Source organism: Natator depressus, chromosome 22 (genome assembly GCF_965152275.1).
Source record: "Natator depressus isolate rNatDep1 chromosome 22, rNatDep2.hap1, whole genome shotgun sequence".
NCBI lineage: Eukaryota > Metazoa > Chordata > Testudines > Cheloniidae > Natator > Natator depressus.
The window spans coordinates 12,090,062-12,113,949 of NC_134255.1; the positions used below are offsets into that span (position 1 = coordinate 12,090,062).

At 49.0% G+C, this 23,888-nt stretch overlaps 1 protein-coding gene across 2 annotated transcripts in view; it reads right to left on the reverse strand.

The window, feature by feature from the left end:
* GRIK4 (glutamate ionotropic receptor kainate type subunit 4) overlaps positions 1-23,888 on the reverse strand; it is a 297,360-nt gene that overhangs the window by 31,787 nt on the left and 241,685 nt on the right. Inside the window, exons 11-12 of one of the 2 annotated variants that reach the window (XM_074936850.1) lie at positions 10,222-10,329; positions 8,868-9,071 (exon numbers count right to left, since the gene is read on the reverse strand). In XM_074936850.1, the coding sequence (XP_074792951.1) occupies positions 8,868-9,071; positions 10,222-10,329 (312 nt within the window). Of the gene's footprint in view, positions 1-8,867; positions 9,072-10,221; positions 10,330-23,888 lie in introns of those variants that run through there. The other variant, XM_074936851.1, reaches the window with a different exon arrangement.

The window sequence follows — 23,888 nt, forward strand, 5'->3', positions numbered from 1 at the left end:
TTGGCCTTCTTGGCAACAAGAGCACACTGTTGACTCATATCCAGCTTCTCGTCCACTGTCACCCCTAGGTCCTTCTCTGCAGAACTGCTGCCTAGCCATTCGGTCCCTAGTCTGTAGCGGTGCACTGGATTCTTCCGTCCTAAGTGCAGGACTCTGCACTTGTCCTTGTTGAACCTCATCAGATTTCTTTTGGCCCAATCCTCCAATTTGTCTAGGTCCCTCTGTATCCTATCCCTACCCTCCAGCGTATCTACCACTCCTCCCAGTTTAGTGTCATCCGCAAACTTGCTGAGGATGCAATCCACACCATCCTCCAGATCATTTATGAAGATATTGAACAAAACCGGCCCCAGGACCGACCCTTGGGGCACTCCGCTAGATACCGACTGCCAACTAGACATGGAGCCATTGATCACTACCCATTGAGCCCAACAATCTAGCCAACTTTCTACCCACCTTGTAGTGCATCCATCCAGCCCATACTTCTTTAACTTGCTGACAAGAATATTGTGGGAGACCGTGTCAAAAGCTTTGCTAAAGTCAAGGAATAACACGTCCACTGCTTTCCCTTCATCCACAGAACCAGTTATCTCATCATAGAAGGCAATTAGATTAGTCAGGCATTACTTTCCCTTGGTGAATCCATGCTGACTGTTCCTGATCACTTTCCTCTCGTCTAAGTGCTTCAGAATAGATTCCTTGAGGACCTGCTCCATGATTTTTCCGGGGACTGAGGTGAGGCTGACCAGCCTGTAGTTCCCAGGATCATCATTCTTCCCTTTTTTAAAGATGGGCACTACATTAGCCTTTTTCCAATCTTCCGGGACTTCCCCCGATCGCCATGAGTTTTCAAAGATAATGGCCAATGGCTCTGCAATCACATCCACCAATTCCTTTAGCACTCTCGGATGCAACGCATCTGGCCCCATAAACTTGTGCACGTCCAGTTTTTCTAAATAGTCCCGAACCACTTCTTCCTTCACAGAGGGCTGGTCACCTCCTCCCCATGCTGTGCTGCCCAGTGCAGTAGTCTGGGAGCTGATCTTGTTCGTGAAGACAGAGGCAAAAAAAGCATTGAGTACGTTAGCTTTTTCCACATCCTCTGTCACTAGGTTGCCTCCCTCATTTAGTAAGGGGCCTACACTTTCCTTGGCTTTCTTCTTATTGCCAACATACCTGAAGAAACCCTTCTTGTTACTCTTAACATCCCTCGCTAGCTGCAACTAGCTGGTCGCCTGCCATATTGACTATTCTTTCTACACATCGGGATGGTTTGTCCCTGTAACCTCAATAAGGATTCTTTAAAATACAGCCAGCTCTCCTGGACTCCTTTCCCCCTCATGTTATTCTCCCAGGGGATCTTGCCCATCAGTTTCCTGAGGGAGTCAAAGTCTGCTTTTCTGAAGTCCAGGGTCCGTAGTCTGCTGCTTTCCTTTCTTCCTTGTGTCAGGATCCTGAACTCGACCATCTCATGGTCACTGCCTCCCAGGTTCCCATCCACTTTTGCTTCCCCTACTAATTCTTCCCGGTTTGTGAGCAGCAGGTCAAGAAGAGCTCTGCCCCTAGTTGGTTCCTCCAGCACTTGCACCAGGAAATTGTCCCCTACAGTTTCCAAAAACTTCCTGGATTGTCTGTGCACTGCTGTATTACTCTCCCAGCAGATATCAGGATGATTGAAATCGCCCATGAGAACCAGGGCGTGCGATCTAGTAGCTTCTGCGACTTGCCAGAAGAAAGCCTCGTCCACCTCATTCCCCTGGTCCGGTGGTCTATAGCAGACTCCCACCACGACATCACCCTTGTTGCTCAGGCTTCTAAACTTAATCCAGAGACTCAGGTTTTTCTGCAGTTTCATACTTGAGCTCTGAGCAGTCATACTGCTCCCTTACATACAGTGCAACTCCCCCACCTTTTCTGGCCTCCCTGTCCTTCCTGAACAGTTTATACCCATCCATGACAGTGCTCCAGTCATGCGAGTTATCCCACCAAGTCTCCGTTATTCCAATCACATCATAATTCCCTGACTTTGCCAGGACCTCCAGTTCTCCCTGCTTGTTTCCCAGGCTTTGTGCATTTGTATATAGGCACTTGAGATAACCTGCTGATTGCCCCTTGTTCTCAATATGAGGCAGGAGCCCTCCCCTCTCACACGCTCCTGCTCGTGCTTCCTCCTTCTTCCCCACCTACCTCAGGGCTTTGGTCTCCTTCCCCCGGTGAACCTAGTTTAAAGCCCTCCTCACTAGGTTAGCCAGCCTGCTCGCGAAGATGCTCTTCCCTCTCTTCGTTAGGTGGAGCCCATCTCTGCCTAGCACTCCTTCTTGGAACACCATCCCATGGTCAAAGAATCCAAAGCCTTCTCTCCGACACCACCTGCGTAGCCATTCGTTGACTTCCACGATTCGACGATCCCTACCCCAGCCTTTTCCTTCCACGGGGAGGATGGACGAGAACACCACTTGCGCCTCAAACTCCTTTATCCTTCTTCCCAGAGCCACGTAGTCTGCAGTGATCCGCTCAAGGTCATTCTTGGTAGTATCATTGGTACCAAGGTACCAAGGGGTATCAAGGTACCAAGGGGTAGCGGTCCGAGGGCTTGATGAGTCTCGGCAGACTCTCCGTCACATTGCGAATCTTAGTCCCTGGCAAGCAGCAGACTTCTCTGTTTTCCCGGTCAGGGCGGCAGATAGATGACTCAGTCCCCCTGAGGAGAGAGTCCCCGACCACCACCACCCGCCTCCTTCTCTTGGGAGTGGCGGTCGTGGAACCCCCAACCTTAGGACAGCGCATCTCATGCCTACAGCAGCTGGCAGGGGACGTTGGGTGCACAGCTAGTCTACCAGGGAATATGCTCATACAGTTGTTACCTTGTCCTCCCTCTCTAGCAGTTTGTTTCATCCACCTGTTGCATCTTGTTGTTAACCTAGACGGTAAATGCTTTGGGGGCAGGGACTGTCTACTACACGTCAGTGCCGTACCTCTCACGGTGATGCTCTGATCCCTGATTCGAGCCTTTTATGAGCCACCACAACACATATAATAAATAAGGAATGAGGACGACGGGGGTGACTTGTAGCAAGGCTGCAGCTTAAGTTCCTGCTGATTAAGTTGCATGGTGAGCAACTTGTCCCTTAGTTTAGCCTCATTCTTTATGAAAATGAGGGATGAGAGACAGGTGGATTCGAAGCCTTTGATAGTTGTTGCTTCTGAATCCCTCAGAGCAAACCTTGCTCCCCAGCGCTGTCACAGCACAGGAGTTAATCCCTGAAGTCTCATCACAAGAAGACGCACAGGCACTGCAAAGAGACATTGAGCATAGCCAGCCACTCGCTACCAAAAGGCAGCCAATGCAGTTGTATCAGAATAAAGGGGAAGCTGTCACATTGCCTTGAAAATAGTTATTGGCTTGCATCAGGCTAGTGAATGCATTCTGGCTCTAGGATGAGAGAGCCATCAGGGACTCAAAGTGAGAGACGATATTGTAAAAGGAAAAAAATGAGACATATTCTCTCAGCCCATCCCTGCAGGCTGGGGCGCTGAACACTAAGCAATGTGCAAGCTCTGTTATTCTTCCCTGTTTCCTTGTGATAGTCAGTGCTCATACAAGGTGTCAGCCTGACAACTGGAGATTGAAGTGTTCAATCCAGCCACAGGGTAGGAATAGCAAAGGAAGGTATGATGCTGTCTTACTACTGTGCCTCATTCCTGAGCCCACCTCTAAGGATGAGAAAGGAGGCCAGTCTTCATGGCCCTTGATTCACAAAGGCACCTATTAGCATGCTAGTTTCCGGGAAATACGGATACTTTTATTAGGAACTGGGTGGATTCCTCCCAAATGAATTTCACCTCCGTCAAACCACCGTCAGATGGTAACAATTTTATGTGATCACTGGCCTGAGCTGGATCCAAACTGCTGACCTACATATGAAAGACGATGGCCCTTTCACTAATCTCCTGAGTCATCCTGTCTGCGTGTTGCTCAGCTCTTAATTAGTTTTGCGTACAGGTCGATAGATATGTACTTGTCTATTTGGGTCAATAACAAACTTGTATTTCTATAGCATCCTTTTCATTCATATCTTAGGGCCCTGCAGAATTAGCCATAATAGAATTACCAGCACTATAGATTTAATCAATGGCTGGTTAAATTAGAAGCAATACAATGAATACTTTTTCGTTCCAGTACCTAGCCGCTCTGTGGAGATTCAGTGCCCCAGGGACTGGGGGTCATCAGGTCAAATACTGTAGCAGGATATTAAAACATGGATGGATAATTTTCTGACCTTTCTAGTTACACAGGCTAAGAGCATGGTAACCAAATCTCATGCTTCTGGCCATTAACGGATCTCCTGCAGGGGTCAGGAAGGAATCACCCTCTAACCATTGTACATCACTGCATAAGCAATTAGGTGCTTTGCCTTCCTCTGCACCATCAGGTATTGGCCACTGTTGTAGGTACGGTAACATAGCTGAAGGACAAGAGGTCTGAACTGCTATGGAAAATGCCTCACTGAACAGCACAGAAATCACAGTCAAGGGGTACGATCCTAGGAGGGGTTACAGTAGCTTTAAAAACCTTTGTGCCCTGATTCTGAGCTGCTCTGAGAGCTGGAGGGGCCCCTGGCATAACTTAGACAGCTCTCGGGACCTGTCTGGCAGCCTCCCAGAGCTGCCCTGGGGGCCACAGTTCTGCCTGGAATCTCCACAGGGCTCCTGTCCAGAGTTTCAATTCTGCCAGGACTTTTGAGGAGATCCTCAGAGGGCAGCCTTCCCTCTGTCATCCACAGGGACTAGGCTGTGAAAATCCTCTCCTAGCCAGATATGGATTATTTAAAGCTCCTTAACACCACCTTAGGCCTCTTATCCAGCTACAGGGGCCAAGAAGGGGCTGACTGACTATCCTACCCCTTGTTGTTACTGATAATCATTCATGGGTGGGGAAGCTTCCTCTTCATCTAGTCCTGCTAGATCAACCAAGAAAAGACACGCTCCAAAATCTTACCTCTTTGGCATTTACAGATCCCAATTTGCGATGATGGCCACTAAAGCTCAGATCCTGCAAACACTTAGCCACGAGCTTAACTCTACACACGAGGGCAGTCCCACCAACATCTATGGGGCCACTCAGGTGCCGAGCGCGAAGTACGTGTAAAGCACCTGCAGGATCAATGCTTAAGTTTGTGGGTGCAAAAAACCCAGCAACAAAACCTGCAGATGCAAAACTGTCTGTAAAATTAGAGGGTGGGCTGCCAATCAGGCCCCTTGAAGCTAAGGTACTTTTGTAGTTTTATTCACTAAGCAAATGTGCATGTTTTATTTAAAAGAGAAAAAAAAAAACCACCCCACACACATGCGTGTGTGCGTGCCCAGAAATGACTACGTCCAATTCAGTGAGAAACCAGAGCTCTGATTCTGTCCTAAATACTAATGAGGTACAAACCCTATTTCTGTTGTGAACTTAATTTCTGTTGGGTTGAGCTACTTTTCCCAAATTGCTCTGAGCTGGGATTCAGGTAGGGGGCTGGAATACTTCAGACCTTTCGAATGGGAAGGGATGTGAGCAGCAGAGTTTGGTGGCTTTGACTTAGGCCTTGTCTAGACTGGCGTTGCAGCCACTGCTTAGCTGCACACGTGCAAACCTCTAGTGTAGGCATGATTTACACTGGAGCAGTGTGATCTGTACAGTGCAGCTCACCCCAGTAAAAGCTCCTGGCAGACACTGGGTGAATGGCCTTTAGTATACAGGAGTTCAGACTACATAATAAATAATAATAATACCTAGCTCTTATATAGCACTGTTCATCTGTAGATCTCAAAGCACTTTACACAGGAGGTCAGTAGCATTATCCTCATTTTACACATGGGGAAACAGAGGCACTGAGAGGTGAAGGGACTAACCCCAGGTCACCCAGCAGGCCAGTGACAGAGCCAGGAATAGAATCCAGGATTCCTGAGTCTCAGTCTACTTGCTAGCCACTTGGACCACTGCCCCCGCCGTGCATTAGATAATGGTCCTCCCCGGCCTTAAAAAGGTAAGAAAATTTGTGTCTGGCTAGAGACGTGCAATGGTGCAGGAATAGTGGTGTCTAGACTGGGAGTTCTGCCAAGTGAATTATTATTCAGTCTCTCGTGAATTATTATTATTTCTATAGCAGTCATGCCTAGACAGGCCATTCGTCTGGTTTTAAACGGGACAGTCCTGTTTTTAAATAGTTTGTCTCCTGTTTGCTACGGAGAGAAAACTGGACATGGTTTTGCCAGGAGCCTGCACAGGGGATGCCATTTTGAAAAGCACAGGGATCCCCCCGAGGCCTGCAGGAGCTTGCATGCATGGTGCAGGCGAAGTCCTGCTGCCAGCTCGTCAAAACGGCGTTCTCCGGGCGGCATGATCTCACACGTGCTGTGCATGCGAGATCGTGCTGTCAGGGCTGGGGTCACACCATTCCCATCCCAGCGGTGCTTCAGAGACGCAGTCACGGACCACTATCCTCTTGTGCTGGGTGCCGCACAAACGCCTAGGCGGCACATGTGCAGTTCAGTACGAGAGCCCATGTGCGGAATAAACCCAGAGAAAGTATCCTGTGTACGACCTCCCTCCCATTTCCATTGCTAGTGGCGCTGAGGGTGGGTTGAGTGGGAACAATGAGATGGAATTAAGAAGGAAGTTACATTTGTGCTGAATGTCAGGGGAAAAATAAACCTTCCTCAAGTATGAGCTCTACCTGGCTGCCGGATCTATCAAGGGAAGAGACATTTGAAGCTGGTCTGGAGAAAAACACTCGACATGGTACTGTAGGGAATACCCCTGCACTGGCTGGTAGGGTTGGGAAAGACAGGGTCAGAATCAAAGCCCACTGAAGGCAACTGAAAGACTCCAATGGCCTCTGGCCAGCACAGGAACAAAAACCCTCCTGAACTGGAGTTAAATGAGTTATAAATACTTTGTTTCTGTGCGGAGGTGGTTCAAACACTTATTCCCCAAAAATCAGCAGTTAGCATTCAACAGAGAGGCGCTGTCAAGGTTAGTAGGCCAAAAATGTCACGGGTGTGTATCTTTCTTCCCTTTGTTTACAGAGATCACACACTGCTTTGTGTGCTTTCCTCCTCACCTTCCGAAAGAAATGCCACAGCGCTGTTTTATATATAGCTAGAGATGGATAAAATCTATGCCAACAGCCCAAAGGATTTGCAAACAATTGGCCAGAAAAGAAAAAAAAAGAAGAGGCCAGAATCGTAGCTGGGGTCAGTTTCCATATCTCCATGGGGAAGGTGGATGGTTTAGGAGTTAGGATGCTAGTTTGAAAGAACTGCTCTGCCACAGACTTCTTGGGCAAATCATTTAACTCTGTGCCTCAGGATAATGGTACTTCCCCTACTTCACAGGGACAAGGGTGTTGAGAGGATAAATACATTAAGGGCTTGTCTACAAGACCATTTATTTTGCGGCAAACTGGGGCATGAATCTAGCCTGCCACACCCTAACTGTCTGCACGCACCCTGCTGACACATGCTAACCGGTGGTTAGGGTCCTTTGACCTCTGCCACTTTGAAACAGGAGTAGATTAAAGAGCGCTAACGAAGCCAGCTTGATTCAAGCTAAATGTTCTTGTGGACAAACCTTAAGGATTGTGATCTGTATCTGATCGATGCATCTGAAGAAGTGGGGTTTTTACCCACAAAAGCTTATGCCCAAATAAATGTTAGCCTTTAAGGTGCCACTGGACTCCTTATTGTTTTTGTGGATACAGACTAACACGGCTACCCCCGGATACTTAAGGATTGTGAGGCACTCTACTACAGTGACAGGGGCCAGATAACTACCTTCGACGGATTTTAATGGAGCTATGGTGATTTCCACCAGCTGAGTTCTGCAGTCCAGTTCGCACAAGCACCCCTGTAACACCAAGCCAGCGAGCAAACAAATACAGGTTTCAATAATACCACACTTAATCATTTGCTCTTATGTACCTGGTTTTAACAAGGACCTCAAAGCATTTTCCAAACCATATTTATTTAAGCCTCAGGGTCCTGAAGAAAGGATAATTATCCTGTTTTGCTAGTGGGGGGAAACTAAAAGATGGAGAGGTGACACAGACTGTCCACGCTCACACACTCAGGGAGTCACTGGCAAATTCAGAAACAGAACCCAGCAGAGACCTCAGATTTCCTGCTCCACCCACTGGACAGCATTCCCAGCCACAGCTAGGAACAGAACCTGGCAGTCATGACTCTCAGGCCCCTATCTAACTAGACCCTGAATCCTGACTTCGAGCCTCCTGCTCCAAGCACCAGATAACATCCCCCCCAGCCCCTGAGCCTGGGCTGGGTCCAAAGAGTGGGGATCATTGAAAAGTTTTTGCTGAAACTGTTTTTCTGTGAGAACTTTGACTGTCAGCTAAACAAAAGTTTTTGCAGAAAGTGTCTGGTTTTTTTGCAGAAACTGTTGTTTCTATCAAAAACTTTCTGTCTGAAAACCCTGAACTTGTGGGTTTTTTGCCAAAACGTGCTTTTCTTTTTAATGAAACATTGCAATTTTCCAGGGGGTGGGGAATGATTTTCCAACCAGCTCTACTCAGGACTCCCAGGCCCCTACTCCAACTACTAAATCACATTCCTTAATGCAGCAAAGGCAAGGATCCAGCAGGCCTAGTTCCTGCTCTAACCACTGGGAGCACTGTCACAGTGAGTTAAAATGCATTTACAATTATGAAAAAAACACTTTTAATGCAGATATTCATGTCAGATTCTCATTTACTGAATAAAACCACAATCATCATCATCATCTTATGATTCCTTATAAGTACTGAAGCGCTTTGCTGTTGTGTTATTTAACTCTTATAAAGGCTTAAAACAAATGCTGTCTCACTCACCCGAGCAATGAGCTCTCCCACCATGCCAGTCCAGGTGCCATTCACCTCGGGCACGCCATACACCCCATCACCAACCAGGCGGATCTTATAGTTGAAGTGCAGAATCTCCGCCAGCTCCTTCAACATGTCCACGCAGAAGCCTTCATAGCGGTCGTTCCCCTCCAGCGCCTGGTGGTTCCCCTTCAGCATTAAATAAGGGTTTTCCTGCATTGAAACTGGGCAGCTGTCATTCCCATCTTAGCCATGGGATCACAACAGCTCTGCATTTAGCGTGAATCAGTAAGCGGGGCTGATGAAGGGGGCTCACTGGGAAGTGCCATGGGAGGCAGGGGCTCTGGCAAAAGAAACTGGCCAGATCTTCAGTCCTGCTCTGTCCCTTTGACCTCCTCATGGGATTGGGGTGCAAGAGGGGACCAAAAGCTGGCTTCAAGCACCAGTTGTGCATTCTGCTTGCCTAGGAAAATCCTTAGGTGGTGTAAAGATAGTGTAGGCAGTTCTGTGCCACTTGCTCCTACTCCTTCCGATGTCAGTGGAATTCTCTGAACATGTTTGATCTACCAAGGGGTAGAGGGCATTCTAGGCTGTGGCCAGAGTTCCAACAATCTTGAACTAGCTGGAAATAATTTAGAGCAGCCCCAAGGCTGCTGCGGCATGTGTGTGTGTCAAACTGGCTTCTGTAGTCCCAGCCTTGGTGGCTGGAGAGTTAGGGAGGGAAAGACAGTATAAGGACACCTCTGCTGTAGTTTGGGTCTTGATTCAAGCAGAGCTCATCTGGACCCACAGAACTGGCTCCCAGCGTGTTTCACGGGCGTGTAGATGTTAGCAGCAGGGGCACTGGTAAAACCTCAGTGGGGTAGTGGACTCTGGGCAAGATGGGGGGGGCAGGCAGCACAAGGACTTTGTGAGGTGAGGATGGTAGTGATGCACCCTCACAGTCCCAGTCTATTACAATTATATTCATCTTAATCATTTTTAGTAATTTTTATTGAGAGAAGGGACAACTCTCCTGCCCCACCTAACAGCTGTATCCGGAACAAGAACATCACTCGGAGATGAATTTAAAATTGCAGCTTATCCCCATCACAGCCCTCTCCCCAGCTGCTTCTGAACTCATCAAATATCATTTCCATATGAAACATCAACTTGAGTTTAATTACACTGTCATAAATTGTCCTCAGTGCTGTAATTAGAGATTTGATCTTCTGTTCTTTATGAAATCAGTGTGCGGCGCTGAATGCAGGGGGCAGAGGAGGGGTAGAACAAGGGAATAATATCCTGGCTGATTGAGAATGACATCCCTAGATGCTGGGCTGGAGAAGAGCTAACGGGAGCTGTCGGTGACCCCCTCACTTACCAGGATGGTAGTGACGATGAGAGTGGTGTTGAAGAGATTATCTGATATGTTGGAGGAGAAGATTCTGTTGTCCATGGTAAGTCCTTCCGAAACGTGCCAGCGACCAATCTGTAGCGGTAAAGAGCAGAATAATGAAATTTACCGTGCAAATTACCATACACGCCCGCCATATGGCTGCTGTGACTGACAATGATCAGGCCAGCCCTGTGAAAGATATTTATTAACGCTCCATTACCTTTACAGTGCACCCCACCAACATTATGGCAGAGAGATTATTCCGCTGGTAGGCAGCCTTGGCACACGACACTTGTGCCACAGCGCTAAGAAGCACCCAGGTTCAAATTGCTAGCGGTTAATTCAGGCATCTCTACTGTGACCACAGCCAGGCGCCTGATTCGGAGAGGTGCGCAGGAGGGGGAGGGGGTGCTTACTGTTATTTGATGCACCAGGACTAAAGCGTTGTCTTCGCAGGTGTGTTTTTAACACAAGATAACTATGCACCTGAGCTATCCCACTGTAAAATCCCAGTGGAGACAAGGCACTGTGGCTTTAGCCCAAGGTAGCTAGGTGGGATCAGTGCTATACCCCCACCCGTGATTCATCCTCATAGAAACCACAGTGCTTTCTCCCCACCAGGATTTTACCTCAGGAGTTCCATTCCTGGTTCTGACACTGATTCACCAGGCAGCCTTGGGCAAGTGACTTTTCCTCACAGCTACCCATCTGAAGGGGATCACAATACATGACTGACCTCAAAGGGTGCCAATAGGCTCAAGACATGGTAAAGTACTCTGAGATCCTTGGGGAATAAGCCCTACAGGAAGTAGTATCACAGCCTCCTGGCCTCCATTACCAAATATCAGACCCAACTGGTACAGTGCCAACACGAACGTCTTCTAACCCTGCCATGCGGCGTCACCTTAACAACGTGCTTAGAAACTAACCCACAGCCTCAGCAGCACTGCACAGTGATTAGTCTCCCCGAGCCCCCACCCTCACGGCCGCCTGGAGATGAATTAACCCCCCAAACTACAGCACTTAGGCTGATCAATCCCAACAATTCTACACAGAATGGCGTTCCATGTCCAACGCCATGGAAGAGAGAGACAATTCCTACCTGACGCTATGACATGCGTGTACAGGAGAATACCACAACAAGGTCATGTAACAGGCAGCAGGTCTCATCCATTCCACCCTTGGCAGAGTCCCTTTCCCACTGGGAAGCCTCTCTGCACCTTATAAGATCCCAGCCCTCAGCATGTTGCAGAGCTGATTGTGGAGTAAACCCCTTGACCTTGCTGAGGCGAGTTGTCTTTCTTGTACTGCTGCCCTAAAAGCTAGGTGACGACCCCATAATGTTTGGGGTGCCTGCAAGGAACTCTTTGTAGCAAAGGTCATCTGTTCCATGATGCTCTAGTACTGGCCCAGGCAGACTCGGACACTGGAGTTCTAAGGCAGATTACCCCTTTGCTGCGCCATGGTTGGCAGAGTGCTAGGAATAAATCCATTTCCCTTTGCACCAGGTGTAATCTAATTATGTTAGGGAGAGAGACGGAGGAAGGTAACATCGGTTATAGGTGGAGCTAGCTGGAAAACAGGAATTCCAGGTAGCAAAAAAATGGAGGGTTCAAAATCAGTTTTTCTTATGCATCAGAATGAGACAGAGACCTGCTCGCAAACTGACCCCCTGTGGTGAGGGCACTCACTGGGGACGTGAGACACCCGGGTTCAGGCCCCGGCTCGGAATCAGGCAGAGGAGGACTTGACCCTGAGAGTTCATCGGAAGCTTCCACAAAAGTTTTGAATCTGCTTTTTCTGACATGCAATGTTTCATTGAAACATTCCTGACCATCTCTAATTACAGGCCTGATCCAGACCTGATGTAAATGGGTGCATCACCCTTGAAATTAACAGAGTGACATTGATTTACACCAGCTGAGGAACTGGCCCTGTGAGGTCAATAGCTTTTCTTGGCAGTACTTTTCCACCAGCATGACTCATGTCTGATAACCAGTGTGGCTCCAGAGTAATTTCTCAACTCATTTTCATGATCCAAATGCAATCTGAAATAACAGCAACACTTCCTTAATAAGGACTGGGTGACTCAGAGAGCTGGAAATGGGAGGCAAGCTCTTTCACTTCTAGGATGCTGGTTCAAATCCAGCTCAAAATGCTAACTGACCTCAAGGTGTTGTCCCTTAAAGCACGTTTGTTGCATCCGCCTCCCATCCCCATATCATAAGGAGGCACAAATCGTATGTGGCAATGGGGCAGTGATGAAGAAGCGCTTGGAAATACCCAGAACCAGGGCAACTTGGTCTGTCGTCTCTGCACAGAGGCAAGGGACTGACTGGGCTGTCAAAAGGCTCGCAGAGCAGATTTGCAGGAAAACAAATTAATGCAGAATTCAAAATAGCCACCAGAGTGTTAAAGTCCATAACATACCCAGTAGTCCTTCCTAGAGGCCCAGGACCAGCACTGTCAAGATTAGGCCTCTGGCCAAGCCAGGTTAGGTGAAATGGGTTAGGGCAGGGCAAGCCACGCTTCCCTGGCCTGGCTTCACGTGGAACTGGCTCCTGGTGGAAGCAACCAGCCTATGTGGCTTGTTAGGCCCTGATTGGCCTCTGCTTGCTCCCTGCGCTTCTAGGGGCAACTCTTGCTGGTTCTGCCTGCAGCTGATCGTGCGACATCTCTCTAGGCAGCACTGGTGGTCCAAACTCCACCACCTTCTTACGGCAGAGTGTGCCAAGGCAATGGGCAGCAAGCGCTTGGTACACCCCACGTCAGGGCCAGACACAAGGCTTTTCCCTAGAGGTGGCACGTCGAGGTTGGAGAGTGAATAGAGGAACCACATGGCAGCGTGTGGTAGCTCATGCTGTATCCGCTCTGCAGATAGCACAGGGAAAGTTCAGCCTCCAGGTCTGCCAATCTGGCACCTTTCACAACATGAATGCTGCTCCGGGAAAAGCACGTGTCACACCAGGATTTCAGTGTGCACCATAGCCATTAACTCATCAAAGCTCACAGCCCCTCCATGAGGCTAGGAAGGGCCATTAGCCTTGCCTGACAGATGAGGGGACCAAGGCACAGTGATTGGCAGCAGGTCACAGAGCACAAGCTGGGAATAGAACCCAGGAGTCCTTGGCATCTAGACCAGGGGTGGGCAAACTACAGCCCACGGGCTGGATCTGGCCTGCCAGCGGTTTTAATCCGGCCCTCGAGCTGCCGCTGGGGAGTGGGTTCTGGGGCCGGCCCTGCTCTGGTGCTCCAGCTGGGGAGCAGGGTTGGGGGCTGCTGTACGTGGCTCCGGGAAACAGCGGCATAGCCTCCTCCGGCTCCTACGTGAAGGGGCAGCCAGGGGCTCCGCTCTGCACACTGCCCCTGCCTCGAGCGCTGGCCCCACAGCTCCTATTGGCTGGGAACCGCCTGGGCCGTGCCTCTGCATAGGAGCCGGAGAAGGGACATGCTGCTGCTTCTGGGAGCCGCCTGAGGTAAGCGCCACCCGGAGCCTGCACCCCTGAACCTCGCCCCGTGCCCCAACCCTCTGCCCAAGCCCTGATCCCCCTCCCGCCCTCCAAACCTCTCGATCCCAGCCCAGAGCACCCTCCTGCACGCCAAACTCATCCCCAGCCCCACCCCAGAACCCACACCTCCAGCTGGAGTCTTCGCCCCTGCTCCCCCCACCCCAGCCCAGAGCCCCCTCCCACACCCTGAACTCCTCATTTCTTGCCCTCCCCCGGAGCCCGCACCCCCAACCAGAGTCCTCACCCCCAACCCCAATTTTGTGAGCATTCATGGCCCGCCAGACAATTTCTATTCCCAGATATGGCCCTCGGGCCAAAAAGTTCACCCACCCTGATCTAGACCTTGTTGAGCTCTATTCGAAAATCAGCCTCAGTTTAACTCAAAATCAATCTAGTTACCTCTGTGCAACCCCCTAATATAGACGCACTGAAACAGCTTTCATTGTGCCTTGGCTGAGTGCAGTAATCAGTCTGGGGCAGTCCCTGCATTGAAGTCCATGGGAGTTTTGTCATTCACACAGTCAACAGTGTGTGCCCTTGTTGCCAAGAAGGCTAACAGCATTTTGGGATGTATAAGTAGGAGCATTGCCAGCAGATTGAGGGATGTGATCATTCCCCTCTATTGGGTATTGGTGAGGCCTCATCTGGAGTACTGTGTCCAGTTTTGGGTCCCACACTACAAGAAGGATATGGAAAGAGTCCAGCGGAGGGCAACAGGGGGCTGGAGCACATGATTTATGAGGAGAGGCTGAGGGAACTGGGGTTATTTAGTCTGCAGAAGAGAAGAATGAGGGGGGATATGATAGCTGCTTTCAACTACCTGAAAGGGAGTCCAAACAGCATGGAGCTAGGCTGTTCTCAGTGGTGGCAGATGACAGAACAAGGAGTAATGGTCTCAAGTTGCAGTGGGGGAGGTTTAGGTTGGATATTAGGAAAAACTTTTTCACTAGGAGGGTGGTGAAGCACCGGAATGCGTTACCTAGGGAGATGGTGGAATCTCCTTCCTTAGAGGTTTTTAAGGCCAGGCTTGACAAAGCCCTGGCTGGGATGGTTTGTTGGGGATTGGTCCTGCTTTGAGCAGGGGGTTGGACTAGATGACCTCCTGAGCTCCCTTCCAACCTGATACTCTATGATTCTATAGATGCAGGATCAAGCCTTTAAACTTGGCCTTCACTGATGTAACATGATGGATTTTAGCTACACTGGACTTTATCACAAGGCTAGCACAAGGCCCCAGTCACCTGCTATAACAACTAGACAACATTCCCTCCCCTCTTGCTTCTCTAAGATAGCGATCAGTTCTCAGTAACGCATTATTTTGTCAGATCTGATAATGGGAGATTAGTGACAGATTATCTTTAATTTTAAAAACTCTTGCTGTTGTCAGATTCTTCCCTTCCCTGCTGGCATACTGTAATTGACTGCCTCCTCCTCCTCTGGCATGACAGATGATTTGACCCTTCTTGTAGCATAACACTGAGGCTAAATACATCGATATGTCAAGGTTATTCCCACTCCATGCTGTGCTTGGTACTGACTCCCTTGATGGTATGGTAATGGCACTAATTGACTCCCCACAATGCTCAGTGCTTCTGAAGTTTAATGTACTGGAAGATTACTAGGATCCTCAGATCTTTTCTCTCTCCAATGCAGATGCCAAGGAAATTTTAATCATATACATATATATGATTTTTATATACATGTGTATGGTTCTTTATATAAATAAAGAACCACCAATAAAATCTCTTCAATACACCTCAGAAAACGATCAGATACCCTATCCAGAACTGGGGAAGATGGCCTTGTGATTAAGACCCTGAGGATATGTTTACACAGTCTGTGGCCACGAGCCTCCCAACCTGGGTCGACAGACTCAGGCGTGTGGGACTCACTCTACCATGCTAAAAATAGGGTTTTGACATTGGTTATCAGGCTGGGGCTCGGCTCTGAGGCCCACCCCCTATCCTAGGCTTCAGAGCCCGAGAGCCATGCTGAGTTGCAGCGTCTACATAGCTACATAGAGTGAGTCCCACACGCCTGAGTCTGTTGGCCCAGGCTGGGAGGCTTGCTGCCACGGGCTGTATAGATGTACCTGACTAGGCAAAGACTCAGGAGAGCTGGGTTCAACGTCTGGCTCTGCTATAGACTCCCTGTGTGGCCTCGGGCAAGCCACTTAACCTAGTTTCCCCCTCTGTAAAATGGGGATAATTGCCCTTCCTTTGTCTGTCTTGTCTATTTAGATTGTAAGCTCTTTTGGGCAGGGACTCTGTTACCAGGCATACGTACAGTACCTACCATACCTCTGTTAGGGCCTCAAGGCATTACTGTGATACAAATAATGTGTATCCAGACAGGGCAGCTGAACCTGTGAAGAACAAGACAGCAGCCTTGGCTGCATCCCTCCCTAACCTCCCTGGGCAGACAAGGTCTCTAGACTTTGCTGCCCCACAAAGGAGTTATCGGAATGTGCGATACCCTCACAGATTTATCATCTCCATAGAAAATGGCCGCCAGCTAACATAAGATGAGCACGGTGTGCCAGTCCCACTCCTTCAATCCCTTAAACTCCCATGGTTGACAGGGATTGGCACAAATGAGCCTGAGCTCCCAACCCCTTAAAGCACAAGGTGACAAAACACCACTCAAACGAAGGATTTTCATTATGTGCCTTTTCTGCAGCTCCCCGCAGGCCTAAGCAGCAGGTGATGCCAGGGAGAGATGACATGGTGAGACCATTCTGTAATCACTTGAGGCAACAAGCCCCCCCTCCATCTTCACCCCTGCAACTAGGGTCCAGGGTAAAGCTGGCTCTGAATATGAATGCCTTGAAACAACTAGACACCTCCAGCACGATGAAGGTGGATTTCTTCTGAGCTCTGATTAGCAAGCAGTGTCCTGCTGAGCTCATTTGTCACATACCCCCAACACACACACTCCTCATGCCCGAGAAAGAGAGTTTGCATTTGAAGAGCCTTGTCGATGCTAACAGGTAGGGGAGGTTTCCGGCAGGAGACATAATTAGGCACTTGGCAAACAGCTCCTTATCAGCCCAAAGAGAAATGGGGATTAGAATCTCTTGCAGAACAGAAACTTGGAGGTAGCTGCACAAATCTGCCAGGCCTGCTGCTGCTAAAGGATGCTGGAAGACCCCTCTTGCAGGACAATGAGCTCACAGCCACTGAATGCCAAGCATGCTCAGAGGGGCTGGCAGCTAACACGTGGAGGGTCGCCTGTTAAACCTGCATGACTAACAGACACACGTGACAAACCTGTGGGTCTCCCTGGCCCACTTCCCAGCTGGGGAGACCCTCCCTCAGCCCACTCCCCAGCTAATGTGACCATCCTTGGCGCAGTCCCAGACCACCGCCTAGCCAGGGTTCCCCCTGCCTACTCTCCCCTTGGGGCAACCCCTGCCCACTCCCCAGTCAGGGCAACATTCTCTCCCCCTGCCCAGGGTGACAACCCCCATGCCCAGCTCATTCCCAGGGCCTCTTAGACCCGTTCCTTAGCTGGGGCAATAACCTGCAGGAGCTGTCCACTAAGGGCCTAATCTTTTGCTAAGAGCCTCCCATGAGGTGCTGAGTACCATCAGACCATAAGGAAGTCCATGGGAGACAAGGGCACTCATTCCTTTGCAGAATCAGGCCCAGAACCCACACCAGAGGCTGGGGTGGGGGGGAGGTGGGGAGGAGCACAGGTCCTGAGGCAGCTGCTTAGCTATTTACATGCTAAAAGGGCTTGATGGGTTGGAGTGGCTGTAATTGTAGAGGGTCTCTGATCTGTCAGCTCATCTGCATCTCATCAGCATACCAATTATGCACCCTCCTGCCATCCCCACCACTCTGTGTTTAAGGCATGGAAGCCTTTTTGCACATAAGTGGATAATTGGACACACCCACACAAGGAGGGAATGTGGTGTCTCATGGAGGTGAGGCTGTGGAGATTGGTGGGTTCTACCCCCACTCTTGCCATTAATTCCCCATCCAAATTTTCTTCCCCTCCTAGGGATCACCTGCAAGTTACACATACCCTATCTTCCCCCTTTTAAAGTGCCAAATCCCAGTCCCCAGGGTTTAATCTAAACCCCAGAGAGATGCTACTATGCTTTTTAAAAGGTGGGAAGGGGAGAGAAAGCAAAAAGAAATGTACAAAGTCAGCCCCTGTCAGATCTCCAGATCCCAGACACATGCTAATGAGCTTCTGCCTTATCAGGCATCTTGTGAACAGAGGGCTCTTCGTACAGCTGAGGAAACAGTTCCACAAGTTAAACTAAATATGGAAAAGCGTTCAGTGCATTACATAAATATATTAAAAGTTAAACACTTAAAGCCCTCGCTCTCCTGCCCAAAAGCAACGAGGAGTTTGAAAATCTGAGAGTCTCTAATTTGTTTGCTAGCCGAAATCTGGATCAGCTTCAACTTCTGGTGAATTTTCTCTCAAAGCTGATGAGCTAGAAGCCCCTGTGGCTGAAAGTGACAGACATGGGCAGAGAGCATGAGCCTGTTAAAAAGGCAACAAGGATGCTTCAAACAACACTAGACAGAAGTCAGCTAATTTGACCCTTGGGAGCAGTGTGCCTCCAGGACACAAGTGTTTGCTCCTGAGTGGTGGGTTTAGTTAAATGATTTCTAACTATTCATTTATTTATTCAATATATAATAATATGGGAATTTCTCCCACGATTGGCTGAGAAGAGGAAAATTGGCGAATAAGCAGCAGCCCACTAGAGCTATTCTAATCTCAAAGCATTATACTACTGCTGGGGTTTGAGGGCCCTTGATTCCCACTTGAAAACACTGACAATTAAAGGCGTGCTCAGCACCTTGCAGGATCCAGCAGTGGATTTCAGAAACCTGGATCGGCACCTCCTACTTGGGTGAGAAGTACCCAGCTGGGCAGGAACTGGGCTCCATGGTTGGAGGCGTTCCAGATGAATTGGTGAGGCTGGTGGGATGTTTCATCTTGGAGGAAGGTCAAAGATTCAGGAGTGGGCAGAAGACATGTTTTGGGGGCCTGAAAGGGAGAGCCTGAGCATGGGGCAGGCAAGGTATAAGAGCCTGCTTGGAGGGCTCGTAACTTCGGTGGACCTGGGCCCTGCTTAGCCTTAATCCGCCCTCTAGGCATTGGCCTGACCCCCAGGTAAGAGGTGCAGGTTGGGGCTGCCTCCTCCAGCTCAGAGGTAGAGGCCCAGCTGAGGAATTATGCTGCCACTGGAATACAAACCAGCATTGTGCAGAATAAAGTCAACTGGACAGACTTTTGACAAGGAATGATTTATTTAAGGCCACCAAAAATTCTGACCAGGCAGCCGACACCAGCAGGGCTTTCCATTGTCCAGGTGCCTTGTCAGCATAACCTGTAGTAACTGATCACCTCTCGCTGGTGGGCTGTTTGTAAAGCTTAACTCCAACGGGACAAGTGGGATACCTCTGAAAAGCAGGCCACATACTTAGCTGCCTATGGTGCATAACCTGCAGTAGAAAAGGTTGCCCTTCTCTGGCTCCACATATTGCTCCCAGTAAACTGGGATTTTCAAGAATGCACTGGTTCTTCGAGGCTCCGATGGGATCCTTCATGAATCCCATTCGCTTTGTGCTGTGCTATCAGACTCTCCACATTGCACGTTCCAGGTACGTTGCTTGGTTGGGATTGGTCACATTAGTCACATGGCACCATCTCTGTTTCTGGATGGGTGTGCTTAGCAGACAATGGCAGTGAACAGAAGTAATTCAGGTCAAAATTTGGTCTGTACAATCCTTACTTCTGGTGAGGGTTTGTGAGATAGAAGAATCCTAGAATGGGTTACCTAGGGAGGTGGTGGAATCTCCTTCCTTAGAGGTTTTCAAGATCAGGCTTGACAAAGCCCTGGCTGGGATGATTTAGTTGGGGATTGGTCCTGCTTTGAGCAGGGGGTTGGACTAGATGACCTCCTGAGGTCCCTTCCCACCCTGGTATTCTATGATTCTAACCTTCCAGGGGGAAGGTTGCAGGACTGGCCATTAGGAAAAAGCAAGGCAAAGCATTTTGCTACTTGTAAACCAAGCAAGCTTGATCTGGCATCAAACAGGGAACCCCGGGATGCCTCTTATCCAGTCACTGCTCTTCATGCATAACTGCTCTTCGCCCCTTCGCCCCTGTATCGCAGCAGCATGTTTAAACACTGTCATCTGCAGGCAGACAGACCCTGGGTGTGTGAACCATGCGACTGGACCATTGCCCAGGTTTGTTCGACAAACAGAATGTTCTTTTGCGTCCTGGAAAATGAGTCTCCCTCCAAACCCGAAAAGAGAGACAATCTCTTTTATTGGACCAGCTTCCATTGGCGACAGAGACGAGTTATTGAGCTCCACAGAGCTCTCTAATATCCTGCGACCAAGACGGCGACATCACCATTCCAAACCCTAAAAGCGATTGCCCGCTGGCGGCAAAATCTTTGTCGTGTCAGGCATTCTCCAGGAACTGGAACACAGCTGTGAGGCGAGCAGGGGCTTCCGTGCACTCAAAACTTCACTGCAGAGCTCTCGGCAAAACACAGATTCAGAAGGATCTGCATATTTATGGCAAAACTCTCCCTCGCATTTCAAATGTATTACAAAAATATAGCAATCAGGTTGGGTTTTAAAGCCATGTCTCTCCCCGGCTCCCGCCTAATGGCTACTCTCGTTAGCGCAGGCGGGTTTGGATCCGTCACTTTTGTTCATAACAAGTGGGTCGAGGAAAATGGCTAAAAAGGGCCCTGATGCTGTAAGAGATCTCTCTGCCGGAAGTGACAGCCCGTTTCCCTGCTCACTCAAAGGGAGCTGAAGGCAGAGCTGTCACATGCCAGAGGTAGAAACTGGCAGGCAACATTCCAGCTGAGGCTGAAAGTAGCTGCTTCCAGGTCCCAGGCAGAGCCGGGTAAGATGTCGCTGCTTTTGTTCTGTGATGAGGCACTTCCAGCTGGCAAACATCTGGAGAAGGGGCGGTCTCTGAGACAAGGGTTCTTGCCACTGGGCTGATCTGTAACTTCCCAGTGAGCTGCCCAGATAGGAATATTAAAGATGAGACCCCCGTTCCAAGGCTCCTTAGTCTGCTTCATAGGTCAGGGTTGCTTTCTCCCGGAAAACACAACCTCCATGGAGCGGCTTCATCCACTCCTATGGAGCCTGGGCCAAGTTCCAAGCTGGTGTAAGCAGGTTCAGCTCCATCAACTTCAACGCCTGAATTTGGCACCTGGCTTCCACCACTGCACTCCTCTCTGCCCCACCCGACAATCTTGCCATTGTGGGACCCTTCTCCTCTGAAGCGCTTGCCATGTGGCACAGCCTCCCTCTGGAATCTCTCCATCTCCTTGCAAACCTCAGCTAAAATCCCTCTTTCCTCTCCAGGCTCTCTCCAAAATAAACAGGCACTTCTTTATTATTTATTAAAAATAGATAGGTTTGAAATAGAGGCAGTTTGACCTAGTGGCTAGGGCACTGGACTGAGAACCAGGTTCTATTCCTGGATCTGCCACTGGCCTGCTGGGTGATGTTGAGCAGTCACGTCCCCTCGTTGTGCCTCAGTTTCCCCATCTATATTATGGGGATAATATATCTCATTTGTAAAGCGTTTTGAGATCTACTGTTGTAAGGTTTCTTGCACTCTCACTAGACACATCTGGTGCTGGCCATTGGAGACAGAGTACTCTGCTAAATGGACCATGGGTCTGATCCAATCTGGCAATTCCCATGTTCTTAATATGGTGAAGTAAGTCACCTCCACCCTGTCCCATTTTATCTACCTGCCAAAGTTAAAACGACAAGAATACCAACGTGGGAAAGAGAACAGAAATGAGCAAAAGAGACGGGCTGAGGAACTAGTTCAACCACTAATGAATTAAGTGGTGGGTTCCTGCTCCGCTGCAGAACCCAGAGGTCCCTAAAGAGAACCGCAGAGACGCCACACTGAATCTCTGTAGATGGCAGGAAATACCCCAGTACCCCTAGTCACCACTGAGAGCAGCAAATGCACAGAGTCTGGTGCACCTCATTGCTCCACTACCCCTTGGATCTTGCAATGACTCTGCAACCAAAGGGTCTGGTGTGAAGTCCCTTTGGGGAATCTCTACGCTGCAACTGGGACAGCATGTCTTGGCATTCCTGAGCTAGCAGTCTGGCTGTGGCTCAGGTATGCCTGCGTATGCTGCAACTGTGCCTCCCACCTGCTGTGCAGACACAGCTGTGTCAGTGCATGGACAGGGAAGGAATCTCACCGGCCAGTTTCTCCCTCTGCCAGCTTTGGGCTGCAGCAATCGAAAGGCCGACTCTGCAAGAGACAGAGTGGCATCAGGTGACCACCATGAATGAGAGCGCGAGAGAGTGAGCCATGGTTGAGCGAGGGCCGCTGAACAACAACAGCAGAGGAGGCGGGGATGAACGAGCACTGTGCTGCAACCACAAGAGAGTGAACGAAGGGCAGACAGGTGTCAATGCAAGAGCATTAGAGAATAAGGCGCATTCAATATGCCAAGGACTAACCACTTAATGGGCTGTGGAGGGTGCAGATGTCTCATGCATAGCACAAATTCTATAATGCAATCAAAAAACGTCACTATGAGCTGGAAGGATGAAGTCCTTCTTGCAGAAAAGGAAGCAAGCATGGATCAGTGCTACAGGTGATTCGGATTCTGGTAACTCCACCGATACACACTGATCAGTTAGTCTGCTGGGAGCCTTTCCTGGTGCACTAACCAGCCTCTGCTCAGGCTGAAACGAGACCCCTTTTGCTCTGCATTTGCCTGGTTATCCTCCATCTCCAAGAGAGTCCAGCCAGTGGGGAGGTGCTGAGTTGGGGGGGATTCACCTGCGGCTGGTAGGAGTCACCTCCTCTCTGGGGCCACTCTTAAGCCACCCTTGCGCAGGTGCCCATAAAGACTCACTGGCCAAAATGGTTTGCCTAAAGTTAGGCTCCTAAATCCTTACTGAGGCCCATAAATAGAAGTGACCTGATTTTCAAAGGTGCAGCTTTCCTGCAGCTCACAGTGACTCCAGTGGGATTTGTGGGTGCTCAGCACTTCTGAAAGCCTGGATGCTTATATAGGCACCCAGATTTGAAAACTAATGTAAGTCAGGCTGTGCCCCAACAGAAGGGGAGGGTTGTACAAGCAATGCACAGGGAGGAGAAGAGTAGCTAGCCGCCATCACCAATACCGAAGGAGGTGCAGGGTAAGGAGGAAAACAAACAACCGGAGGGATTGGCAAGCAGTTTCAGGTGATGATTATTACAACTAGTCAGGAACCAGAATGTCTATTCCACTGGAAATTCTGATATTTGCGGGAGGGGAAAAAGATCTTTCCAAATCGGAATGAAATTTCAAAATTTCCCACAAAAGGAAAAGTTCCCCAAAGCTTTGACTCAGTCGGAATCACTGAAACATTTTGTTTCAATGTTATCGTTTTGATTCATTTTATTTAGTCGACTTTCATTGTCCAGTTTTCCAGTTCAAATCGACTTTTCGTTTTGACAGTTTTAAATACATAAAAAAGGGCCAAAATCAGAAACGACATGTTTCCATTGACCCAAACCAAACAAATGTTCAGATTTTTGATTCGCAAACATTTTGAAGACACTTATTTTTCATCCTGATTTGGAAGGGGGAAAATTTTGACATCTTGAACATTTTCACAGGATAGGAAAACCATTTCCCAGCCTGCTCTAATAACAGGACCTGTTCTTGGTTTAGCTGATGTCTCTTGACAATGGGTTTAACTTAAACTGAAAAAAAAAAAAGCCACTCATATAGGAAAATAAGAGGGTCTACACAGTGGATAAAGCCAGTACAACTATACTTCTGTAACTGCTAAAACTTTCTCATGTAACTTTCCCCCAAATCATTTAGGGATAGGTTTAAGATGACTTGAAATAAACCACTCTTAATCTGAAATAAGTGTGTCCACAAAGCAGTTTGCACCAGTTTAAACCAGTACAAGTCTGTGTGCAAACATGGCCTGTGTGTGGATATGTATCCAGGACATGCTTTGTAGGCACTGAATCTTATCTTCTTGGAGAGAGGGCTGCTGTCACACTGGGGCTGATGCTGGGTGTTACTAGTCATGCTGGAGAGATGGTCCCTTAAGGTGGTAATTTAAAATGCTTGGAGATGTCTTGGGGTGGTCTCTTAAC